At 44.6% G+C, this 12,973-nt stretch overlaps 1 protein-coding gene across 1 annotated transcript in view; it reads left to right on the top strand.

Moving 5' to 3' along the window:
• Positions 1-1,482: 1,482 nt before the first annotated feature.
• SNRPE (small nuclear ribonucleoprotein polypeptide E) overlaps positions 1,483-12,973 on the top strand; it is a 24,730-nt gene continuing 13,239 nt past the window's right edge. The window contains exons 1-4 of the mRNA XM_018571931.1: positions 1,483-1,588; positions 1,928-1,954; positions 2,035-2,097; positions 4,172-4,250. Coding sequence (XP_018427433.1) covers positions 1,535-1,588; positions 1,928-1,954; positions 2,035-2,097; positions 4,172-4,250 — 223 coding nt within the window. The 5' untranslated portion in view covers positions 1,483-1,534. The remainder of the gene's footprint in view (positions 1,589-1,927; positions 1,955-2,034; positions 2,098-4,171; positions 4,251-12,973) is intronic.

Raw genomic sequence — 12,973 nt, forward strand, 5'->3', positions numbered from 1 at the left:
CCTCCCGTGACCCTAAAGAGAACTATGGGATAAAAAGGTTACCCTATAGTTCTCTTTTAAGTGCTCGTTTTAGTGTAGGGGCTGACATAAAGCAGATTTACTTACTTGGTTCAATTCTCCTGTTGGCTCCCTCAGGGCTGCTAGACCGGTCTCTGCAGGAGAAGTCTCCTGGGCTCTGGCGGTCGCTGACCTCATGACGTCTAATGCAGTTTTTCATGGACATGAGGATGCAGAGGGACATTTCCCAGCCGGAGTGGAGGGGGAGAAGAGGAGAATGCTGACGGCTGGGTGAGAGAGCTTCAGGTAAGTATATCTGCTTTACTGCAGCTCCTAAAAAACAAACATGAACATTTAAACCCTTGCAAACCTGGGTACCACTGCAAGTGTACTTTATTTTTTTGTTCGGCAGGAAATGGGCCTTCAAGCAGAACTCAAGGATTTTGAAATGTTAACCCTTGCAATTGGGCTATCCCCGCACTGCAAGGGTCAACTGCTTGCTTTGTCTCTAGGGAGTAAAAATAAAGAAGATATACACACCTGATCCTTGGTCTGCTAAACTGGTCCCCACAGCTTTTTCTCCGCAATGCTCTGGATCTATGGATCCATGACCTCATAACGTCTGACACTGTGTATTAGATGTAGGGTTGCCACCTTTTCTTCAAGCAAAACCCGAACGCTCTAGTGATGCACGGACATTTTTTGTGGGAGAATGAGTTGTGGCTTATTCATATGTAAATAGCGTCACCCATTCATATGTAAATATCACAGCTGAGATGATTTTCAGTGGGGCTCCAGTAGCCCCTATCTTAATTTTGGTTGCCCCTGTCTGCCTGACATCTTGTGTCCGGGTTTCTACTGCCATGAAACCTGGAAACAGCATTCAAAACCCGGGCTGTCCGGGTGAATCCTGGACAGGTGGGAACCCTAATTAGATGGGAAGATGCCGAGGGACATACCACTGCCAGAGCAAAGGGGGAGAGAGGGGAGGTGTCACTAACTCAGGATTGAGGCGCAGGTAAGTATATCTTCTTTATTTTAGTCCATAGAAAAAAAAACCAAGCAGTAGGGGTGAAGGGGTAACCCCAACGCAAGAGATATATTTTAAAAATCATTGTGGCATTTTCCTGAATCCTAATTTAATTCATACTCTACGTTACATACGGCGTTTAACACGTCATAAGACTGCACTGTAAGTTCTATATGCCCAAACACCTTATGCTGCTATACATTGTATAAACGAAACTGTCCCTCCTTGTATATAGCGTGTGGCTGTATTTTTTATATACAGCTGTATAATGCTACCTCCGTTCAAGGAATTGGCACACTATTGAGAGTTGCTTTTAAAACTACACGTCTCGCTGGAAATATACCCCATTCAACACGATTCTTTGGCTGATTATCGCCATTATCAAATATGGCCGACTGGGCAATAGTACTTCCGGAGTGCATTGTACATTCTTGTTTTTCTCCTTCCGCTGTCGATTGGTTTATCCGTTTGCGGCCATTAGAGCATTTCCGAACTTCTCGACAAAAAATGGCTTACCGCGGACAGGGGCAAAAAGTGCAGAAAGTGATGGTTCAGCCCATCGTATCCCTTTTCTTTTTGTGTGTGTGTGTGTGTGTGTGTGTGTGCGCGCGCGTGTATATATATATATTTTGTGGCAGCGTCTCTTCTCTACGTTTTAAGACAAAGTGAAGTAAAACACGTGTTTTGTTTGTGCCTTGCTTTGGCAGCTATTTTGATGCAGGTCAAAATAGCATTTATCTATGATAGTTAACGTGCCGGATTAATAGTTGTGTTCACAAAACGCTTTACTTTCAAGACGAAGGGGGTTATTGTAAATCAGGTTTTTTGTAAAGCAAACTGCAGTTTGATACGTTTTAGAAAATGTTTCTTCTACGGTTTTCCTTAATCTAAATTTACCAGAATCTAATCTTCAGATATCTTCAAAATGTGAGTAGTATATTTTGAAATTAATTCGCTGTTTGCTATATTTTACATACGATAAATAATTTTTCTCTACATCCTTACAGAGATCACGAATCCAGGTGTGGCTTTATGAGCAAGTGAACATGCGTATAGAAGGTTGCATCATTGTAAGTTGTGTTTTTTTTTTTTTTACACCACCTAATATTGTTGAGACAAATGTGTGTTCTAATGATTTACAGTTGGGTTCTACAATGGGGAGTGTCAGCTGGTTGTTGCAGGCATGAGCAGAGGCTGTGTGAAAGCATGGTCTATGCTTAGATTTGGTAATGCTCTAGCAAGGGGCAAATATAGCGGTGCAGGCTGGCACTGTTTTTTGATCTCTGTACCCAGAGGGGAAGCTTTTGCAAGCCCATGCTTAGAACCAGCTGGGCTACACGCATGTGAGTGGCTCTTCAGCCCCCCAGTGCAGCAGTGGCTGTGAATAGAAAAGTGCAGCTGTACACACTCAGCGGCTGCTGCAGCGACATCTGGAGTCCAATGCGTTGCTGAGTCCCACACAACTTGGCAAATGTTACCAAAGGGTCCCGGGCCCTAGAAAGGTTCACAACCACTGCTTTAAAGCAAGAATAGGGTTAGAAAGTATCTCACTGATAAGGAAACTACTATTGCAGTAGATTGTAGGTTGACTTGTGCAGTCCGAGTCTGTACACATGCAGTGTACAAGGCACCTCCAAAAATGTACTGTTTTAGCAAATCACAGCAGTTTATTAAAATAGAAAGCTTCTTTTTAAAGCGACACTAAACCCAAAACTTATATTATAAAAATTTAGATCTACAATATAGTAATTTTAATAATGAGCTTAACGAGGTAAAGCTCTAAAACGGATATATATCCTCTGATTTCCCTTCTCAGTGCAGGGGTAAGCTGAAAGTGTCATGCTTGTTATCTTAGCGAGTTTTGTTTTCTTTAAAGCCTGTGACACGCTTCATGCAAAGCGGCACGCAGCAAAGGGAAGCAAGGGCGCGCAGACCTTCGATTGCAGTGTGTTTTTCCATCTGGATAGTGTGCTGAGATGAAAAATGTCATCTTCAGCCAATCGGCTTGTTCATGTAAACCCACATGCGAAGTTCATTTAGTTGTTACACGTGAGCCGATTGGCTGAAGATAATGTCTTTCATCTGGCTGCACTCAGCTCCGCACCTTGCAGCTTCGCTTTTCACGCAGTGTCACAGGCTAGTTTCTGAAAAAAGTCTGCATGTGAGCCATCAGAAGGCTGAGTTATTTGGAGATTTTTATCAATATATAGAGTTTTCTTAATTAGTAAGAGTGCTCAGATTAGTAATATTAGAATTCTGTTTAGCTTTGTGTAATGGTTAACAGTGATGAGGGTGAACAGAATGTTATGCAAGCTTTAGTGAGGAGGGAAGGGGGAGGAATGGCATGTGTGCCCCCAGAGTTATTTCAAGAATGCACAAAACCGGAAATGTGAGTGAAAAGAAATAGGACCAGAGCGCGCAGGGAAGGCTTTTGAGAGTAAGAGAAACCGTAAGAATTGATATTCAATAAAAAAAATGAATGTGTATTTGTTGCATGCTTAATATGTAGTTTTAGTAGAAAAAATGTTGGTTTAGGGTACACATAGTGTGGAGAATTTATCAGAACTGGAGCAGACAAAATCTGAAGCAGCTGCGCATGGCAACCAATCTTCTTCTATCGGGTGTGGAATTCGTATCGCCCGACGCCCGGGACATGTAGTTCCGGGCGCCGGGCAAGTGCTTTTTACACTGTTTTAGCCCTGCTACGGACAAGTAGCAGGGCTGGTTTATTTTCTGAAATGAGTGCCGAGAGCGGCGCTGCGAACGGGGGACCCGAAGTACTATCTGTACCTGTTCCATGTATTCTGAATTTCGCTCGCAAATTGCAAGCACTTGTTGGTCAACGCGGTCACCTGACGGCACTGACCAATGAGAAGCGCTTCTTAGCACTACTAAATACTTCCAAAGCTTCACTGAGCAAACTGAAGAGAGTAGCTGATTGGTTGCTATGGGCAACTGCTCCAGATTTTATCTTCCAGTTATGATAAATTCCCCTAATATGTTTAGCAATTTTGTATAAAACATTTAGTAAAAGTGCAGCACTTCTGAGCTGTATTTTTATTACATTTTGTACTCAGCAGATTAGATGCAGCACTCCCTTAAGATATTACTTAAGGTGTTTCTCTTTGTATTTTCTATCTCTAGGGATTTGATGAATATATGAACTTAGTGTTAGATGATGCAGAAGAAATCCATCTAAAAACAAAGACAAGAAAACAGCTTGGTGAGTTTTGTTTTAATCTGAATTACTGTATAGAGTGAAACTAAAAGCAAATTGAAATACCAAAGTGTCCCTTTGAATTGTTTTTATATTCTAAAGGGTAATTCCACTTTCTAACCAAATCTGAGAAAATGAAATTACCCCCAACAAATCTGCCCCTTTTCCCATCTCTGCTGGTCATGCCTTTTGGGGAAACTGCCATTTGCTGCCTGGTACATGGTCTGTACACTGCATTGCAGCCCTGCACTGAGCATTTCAAATACTTTCTTCTTTAAAAAGCGCTTCTCATTGGTCAGTGTGGTCAGGTGACCATGCTGACGAGTGCTTGCCACTTGTCAGCGTTATTTAAAATGGGCAGGGCTGCAGCACAGTGTACAATGTCTGCCGTGGTGGTAAATGGTGATTCTCCCAAAGGTATGACCAGCGGGGGTGGGGAGAGGGAGCAGTTTTGTGGGGGTCATTTAATTTTCTCACATTTGGTGAGAAAATAGAATTGCCCATTTAAAGTCACTCTCCACAAACCATAACCCCCTTCCCACCAAATTTTCACCCATTCAGTTTCTTTGAAATACCTGCAGAAAGGGATGTTGTCACCCAGTCCTTGTCCCTCGCTGCTTCTGTTTCTAAGTGCTGGGCACCAGTGATTTAGCAATGCAGATGGTCTAACGAGGGACAGTCATGTTATTGCTGTAGACTCCCCTTCCGGATCTTGAGAGGACCCCACCGCTGGACAGCCATTAGGAAGTGTCACGCAGGCAGTGATGTGGACACCCAAAGAAGAAAACCTCCTCCTGCTCACAGAAAGAACATTCTGGACAAGAATGTCCTGTGACCATAAATTCTGATGAGTAAAAGTGTAATTTAGGTAGGGCTTTTTTTTCTATGCCGGCAATTGCATACTTTTAAAGCTGGAACGTTACAGTGTATGTAAATGCTAGCAATTGACTCCTATACAATTAAATTTTGCTTCACCCTCACTATGCAGTCATCTCTGAAACCAGAAGTCCATGTTGCTTAATAGGTTGGAACCATAAGTGGGTGTTGCCTAATCATAATCTATCGGTACTCTTGCTAAAGCTGTAGCACACTACTCAGCGTCTGCTCTGTGCTCTTGGGCTGCCACAGTGGACTCTCCTTTACTTGTCTGGGACACAGTGCGGCAACGTACAGTCATGTGAAAAAGTATACCCTCTTTGAATTTGTATGGTTTTAATTATCGGGACATCATCTGGTTCTTAGCAGGTCTTAAAATGTTTAGGTAATTACAACTAGGGATGTCCCGATACCGGTACTAGCATCGGTATCGGGACCGATACAGGGCATTTCGACAAGTACTTGTCAAAATGCCCCGATACAAAGCGCCGAAGCTTGCGCTATTTTTTTTTCTTTACCTACAGGTTGCATGTAAGATACTTACCCGTCCACGATCCCAGAGCGGCGTTCGGCGCCGCCCACTTCCTCAGCGTCACACTGCTCAGTAATTAGTTCAGACGCTGATCATTTCCCCGTCGGCTGTCTCCTTTGGTTGCAGAGTATGAGTCACCGCTCTGCTCTTCCCTCTCGCTGACAGCTCAGCTCTACTTGCTGCTCTGCCTCCTACTGATCGGTCCTTGCATGTCAGCCTTGCAGACTGTGATACCAGAGACCGTCTCCTATTGTTTCCAATCCTCCCACTGAATCCTCCTCTGACTGCTTCCAACTACTAAACAATTCACCCTGGACGTCGGACTCCTGCTTATCTTAAAGGGACAGTGTACCTTAAGACAAAAAGTACCAGTAGAAGCTTGCCAGTGATCACATAGGATCCTCTTGAGTTCCAGGACTCAGTCAAACCTCGGAGGGTACCCTAAATGTGGCAACACAACCAACCGCAAGTATCCGTGACACTTGCATTGCTATGAACTATTCTCTAATGTTACTTTGCATAGACAGACATACAGGCATTGACTTTTTTTGTTGTTGTTGTTGTTGTTGTAACATTTACCTGTGTGAAAAAATACAGATAAAATAGTGATCCCATTACTTTCCCTGTGTAACCTACAGACTGGGGCATTTATAGCGAATCAGTCAGATCCTGATGTTAGCCCGTTATCCGCAGCTGAGTTGCATTTATAAAGTGTAAGTTACTGAATATTGAATTACTAAGCGTTACAGAGCAGTGGCGAGTCAGCACTGGTCCGGTGGGGGGAGCTCCAGGTGGGGTCCTAATTTAGCTGGCTGGTGACTACCCAGAGGACCCAGACACACGCGGCACCTCTGGGCAGTCGCCGGCCAGCTAAATTAGGACCCCACCTGGAGCTCCTCCCACCGGACCAGTGCTGACTCGCCGCTGCTCTCCCACACAGCGCCGACTACGACCTCACCAACAAGGTTAAATCATGATCCATAGTACATAACATGTAGTTGTACTATGGATCATTTAACCTATTCATGTTAGCAGGGGAGAATTGTAACTCTATTGCTGCAGTGTACTGGAAGTGTGTACCAGGTTAAATGATCCATAGCACACACTTCCAGTACACTGCAGTAATAGAGTTACAATTCTCCCCTGCTAACATGAATAGGTTAAATGATCCCAGAGGCAGATGCATGATCGTATTTGTAGTTTCATGACAACTGTGTGAAAGCAAATACAAATACAAATGTTGTATTGTTCTAAAACAGTCTTAAATTAAAATTCTCCATAATCAAAGAAATTATCCTAAAATCATTAGTCTGTATTGTTTTAAAAGACACCTGTCCCTTTAAGAAAAAGTATCGGTAATTGGTATCGGCAAGTACATGAGGGGAAGTGCTTTGTACTTGGTCCTGAAAAAGTGGTATCGGGACATCCCTAATTACAACCTCAGATGAACAATACATGACGTATAAAGGTGCCCATACACCTTACAACCATCGCAAGACTTTTGTCTTGCGGTGGTCGTAAGCTAATTAAAAGCTTGTACGATCTGCCCATCTTGGACAGGCAGATCGTACTTGCGATCATCGAAAGCCCGCCCCGCTGCTGGGCGGGCTTCCGATGATCGCAATGCTGAACAGGCAGTGTGCGCGTGTGCACACCGGCCCGTTCCGCAGTTGTCGAACGAGCAGGCTAGAAACCCGCTGAGAATTTCTAGCCTGCTGGTCCGACAAAAGACGTGCGACCGTACAGTAAAAACAGTCACACGCCTTCCATACACCTTGCGATTATCGTACTATAGTCACAAGGTGTATGGGCACCTTTACACAGTGTCATTTTTTATTTGACAGACATAAAGCAAAAATGGTAGAAGTTGTGTGTGTGAAAAATTAAGAGGCTAAGTAGCAGCTATGTGCTGTGAATCGGATGCCCTTCATTAATTGATAAGCCCTTTATTCACTGATCATCAGCAAGTGTGACCACCTCCTGTAAACGTAGAATTTTTAGCAGTCTGCTGATCTAGAGCTTTCTAGTGTGTTAATGGTTATAAGGCCATTTCCAAACCATTTAAAGCTCCTCGTTCTACAGTGAGGAAGATTATTTGCATGTAGAAATCATTGAAAACCGTTGCCAGTCTTCCGAGGTGTGGACGTTTCAGCAAATTCACCACAAGGTCAGATCGCGCAATACTCCGAAATTGCAAAAAAAAAAAACAAGTATTACATCTCAGAATCTATAGGCCACAGTTAGCATGTTAAATGTTAATGTTCATGTCAGTACAATTAGAAAAGGACTGAATAAGTACAGTTTGTTTGGAAGGTTTGCCAGGAAGACAGCCTCTTCTCTCTGCAACCCTAAGCAATGCTGGCATGCTCTTTTTAAAGTTGCATCTGAACAAACCACAAGACTTCCAGAACAATGTCCTTTAGACAGACAAGACCAAAGTGGAGATGATTGGCGAAAACCAAACACAGCATGGCAGCACAAACACCTCATACGAACTGTCAAGCTTGGTGGTGAAGGGGTGATATTTTGGCCTTGTTTTGCAACCACAGGATTTGGGCACCTTGCAGTCATTGAGTTGACCATGAACGCCTCTGTATACCAAAGTATTCTAGAGTCAAATGTGAGGCCATCTGTCAGACAACTAAAGTTTGGCTGAAATTGGGTCATGCAACAGGACAATGATCCCAAACACACCAGCAAATCTTCAACAGTCAAAGTCCAGATCTCAACCCGATTTGTGTTGTTCATCTAAAGTTGTATTTACCTAATTTTAAGACCTGCTAAGGACCAGATGATTATGTCCCAATACTTAAAACAATAGAATTTAAAGAGGGTATACTTTTTCACACGACTGTATTTTTCTTAATTGACTGGTCACAGCTTGACCAAGGGGGTTGTCTGGCAACAAGTTGATCCTTTCCAAAAGTACTTTTTGTGGCATGCCATTTTGGTTCATTTTAGCAGTATTTAGCTAGGCATCATACTGCTTCTCTTGATGTCATTCTGGGCTATGTAATATGCCTAGCACAAGAAAGAACACCAAGCATTGACGAATCACTATCTGAAACAATGTTTTTGGGATAGTGATTGCACTATTTGCAACCTTAAATTTTACCGTGCAAGAACATTTTTGCTTTGATGCCTGCAAGTCCTTATGTCAATTACCAGTGTCTTCCTAATTCATCTTCCAAGACAGCACAGGAAAGAAGGGATCCACCTACCTACAAACAGGAAACCCATCATTCACAATTAAAATAAAACGGGCCATTCCTCCCAACCACCTTTTGTGTGCTCTCTGGCCTAGCAGGAAAATCAGAACCCTTTGGTAGTTTTCCATAAGCCTTGAGTGGACAGCAATGACCTGGCATTGCGAGTATACCCTGGTGCTGGCATCCAGACACACCAAGTAAGGAGTGCAAGTGGTTGGGGGATGGGCGATCATGAACCTGGAACATAGCAGACTTCCTTTCGTCAGCACTGCTACACCAAGCAGTCTGATTCCGCCTTGCCAGCTGCTACAAATTTGGCAGATTTGAACATTCATGGCTCAATGTAGGTTGGAGTTCTTTGGTTATTGGTCTCCTTCCTCCCATACCCATTTTGTAGGTAGGACACAGTGTGGGTTATCCTTGAGAGGAGGTCCTCCTTTCGCGTGTTGATTTGATTTGTTGGTTACTTGAGTGTTGTACTGCCTCTTACAAATGCAGGTTTGGTATGAGTTGTGCGCTTTTCTCTGCCAGTGGTGTGGCAGAACAGAGGTGAAGGTGCAGCACAAGCAACACTCAAATCAGAATAGCAGCTGCTCTAGGTTACGCTATGTTACCTCATTTGTGTCCTATTTTTTGGTTGTAGGAGTACTGGTTGGTTTACTCCATTTAAAGCTGGCCATACACCTTACAATTATCTGCAGATTTTCTGTGGTCAGATGGAAAAGGTGCAACAGATTCATCCATCTACACTTAACTGTGTGGATGGAGGAATCTTCACCTTGGCCAATCTGTTGCACTTTTTCCATCTGACCACAGAAAATCTGCAATAATTGTAAGGTGTATGGGCACCTTTACACTCACTGGCACTCTCCTTTTGGTTCAGGGGGTGTTCACAATGATAGCCTAGAGTGAAAACCCTCTCCTAGCTAGAAATTTAAAATGCATATCCTGGCTTAATTCCTAACTGGCTCCAGTGCTAAACTTTTACATAAGTTCTGCAGATAAACTTTATGTAATGCATGCTCATTAAAGCATGCATGTGCTGGGCTTCTGATTGCACTAGCATAGTGCCTCAAGGCTAATAGGTTTTCTGTTGGTGTCAGCAACTCTGATTTACCACTTGGTCTGGCTGTAAAAAAATAAATCAAGGCAACTGGACTTGCTGTATTTTTCTTGAAGATGTTTCGCTGGTCATCCGACTTAGCTTTCTCAATTCAGAATGAGTTGGAAAAAAAATCTTTAGGAATAAATATGGTGAATATTGCTCCAATCAACAAAATCTGTAAACATAACCAGCATGTCGGAGACCTCATGGAGGTAAGGTGTTGATTACATTTGCATAATTGGAGCTAGCGGGTGTTATTAACCATGGCCAGAGAGAGGTGTTAAAACAGCGTTGTATGTGGCAGACAATAGATGTCTCGCCCCCTTGTCCATTTGTACATAAATTGCCTCTTTCAAAACTCCCTTTTTTTTTTTTTCTCTTCATGAAAGTCTTCAGACAGAGTAGGCAAAATTAACACAAAATGCAAGCAATGTATAAGAGATCATTCACATGTACACCTCTTTTAACCCTTTCCCTGCCACCAATGTAAGGCATACAGCAAAACAAAACTGTTCCCAAATGGCCAGGTCAGTATGCCTTTCGTGGGTGGCATTTACTGTTCTGCTATAAGCTCATGGTCACTTTAGCGACCATGAACTTATATCAGAACTGTTCCCTGGATGGTCCCCTTTAAATTAATAGCTTTCATCAGCGGCTGACAAGCCGCTGATGACCGCTATTAACAAACGTTCCGGGCGGCACCCCTCCGCCACCGGGGCTGCCGGCATCTTCAGGCTCTCCTCCTCTGTGTCTCCCATGGTTTCCCGCTGCTCTCCCCCGCTTGTATGGGCTGAGGCAGTGGGGATCCGAATAGAAATGGCCAGCGGGGGGGCGGAGGAGCGGCATGATGGCGGGCGGAGAGGACATTGGAGTCGCTGTCATCCTGTCAGTTTCAGGATGACAGCGGCTGTGTGTGTGGCCGAGCGGAGGATCGGTGCATATCAGTGATATTACAGATCCTCTGTGGAAAGGACAAACACTGGAGTGATCATCTGATCACTCCAATGTTTGTAAATAACTGGGGACACATAGTACTATGTGTCCCCAGTTATGAAGGAGCTGGAAGTGATTTACATCAATTCCTGTTCATGAATTTCTGAATGGGGAGTAGCACTCGCTACAGAGGCTTCTCCCCATTCAGTAACTGGTGATAGTAAAATATTACTATCGCCAGTTTCTGAATGAATGGAAAGCCTCTGTACTGAGTGCTTTCCATTCATTTAGAACAGAGGCTGCAGACAAAGAAATTGAGGACTCTGCATCATCGCACACTGGTGTTCACTGCTGCGCTGTTCGAGTGTGCCTTAAAGTTGTTTTGTGCTTTCTTTTTCCTTTTGAGGCACTGCCCTCTCTGTGGTCATTCCCCCATTTTGGCAAACCTCGGTTGTGGCCCTTCTTGATACGTATTGTACATGTAAGCCCTGCACTCACCTCGTCCTGAACCATGGCCAGTGATATGTGCCTTAGACTGTTTATGTACGTGAAATGTCTTGTTTTATGGGATGTTTGACCTGGGTCTCCCCTCCCCCCTTTCTCCTTCTCTCCCAATTCTCCTTCTCTCCCAATTCTCCTTCTCTCCCAATTCTCCTTCTCTCCCAATTCTCCTTCTCTCCACTGCGTTTCCACCCGGCTGCATTTCTTTTCGTTTCCTTCACTGTTCAGCCAAGGAGCCATTGCCAATGGTTGGGGCCCTCACGGCGACAACCCTGAAACCCTTGGATGCTCTGCTTGCAGACCATCCCCATGCTCCCGGCTTTGGGCTACTATACTTTCAACTTTGCGTGTTCTATACTGAACGATGGCCGGGCCGCTCTACACCGCCCTCTTTCTTGGTTTGAATCACTCTGGCCTTAAAAGGGCACCCGCTCATACCATTTCCCTGCTATACCGCCAGTTGCTTGTGGCGAGATCCCAGGGCCGCCCCCCCTTATATCCCGTTGTGAGGACCTTGGTTTTGCCCTTACTGACGAGGATATCCGTACCTCATTCCTGCTCACTCACAAGCTTTCCATTGCTTGTTCGGCTCAGGAGAAGGGCTATAAAATCCTGACTCGCTGGTATCGTTGTCCGACCCTCCTACATAGGTTATTTCCTGATAGGCCCTCGCGCTGTTTGACTGCGGAAGGCACACACCTTCATATCTGGCGAAGCTGCCCATTATTATTACCTTTCTGGTGTCGTGTCTTTGACATAACCAAGTCATGGGAACTTCCCTGGATCCTTCCCCTAAAGTAGCTCTTCTTTCTATTTTACCTGGCTCCCTTGCCTCGGCCAAGAAAGACTAGCTTTGTTTCTTTGTGGCCGCTGCCTAAACGATTGTCCCTCGCCACTGGAACACCATGGCCGCCCCCGACCGCGCGGGAGTGGATTGCTGAACTGTGCCTGATCATGCCCTTTGAGGAGCCGACTGCTCCTCTGCGTGACTGTCAGCCTTAGTGCGCAGCCTTAAGGGCCCCTTGGATCTTGTATATGGACTCCTGCAGCATTCCTGGCCCTGTAATTATGTAGATGTTCATCTGTGATCACTGCCTCTGATGTGGTTACTGGATCCACTACTTGGATTATCTGTGGCATTGGGGCCTGAGGAGCCCCCTCTTCCTACTTGGATATCCTAGTGGATCCTCAGCCTTGGGGTCCAGTGTGGGCTGCTGAACTGTGACGGAGCTCCATCCATATGTGCATTGCTTGTACAGCTCCCTTGCGCACCCTGTAGAGGTGCCGGGAGCCAGAATGTGATGTCACTCCGGTCCAGACACCTCTATAGGGGACAAATGAGGGAGCTGTAAGTATGCACGTATGTATGGAATTCCCTGGTCGCCATCCTACCTCAAGCTGACACTTGGCACCGGACAGCATATTTTGAATCTCAACCCAAGTGTCATCCACATATCTGAACCAATGACTAGGTGTAATTCCCTTGAAGGTGGTCAGGGCCTTCCTTTCTCCATTCTTCATGTATAGGTGAAACTGGCGATTCCATGGCACAGCCATGTTTTTGCCTATAGAT

Source organism: Nanorana parkeri, unplaced genomic scaffold, assembly GCF_000935625.1.
Source record: "Nanorana parkeri isolate BGI_ZX_2015 unplaced genomic scaffold, ASM93562v1 scaffold1870, whole genome shotgun sequence".
Lineage (NCBI taxonomy): Eukaryota > Metazoa > Chordata > Amphibia > Anura > Dicroglossidae > Nanorana > Nanorana parkeri.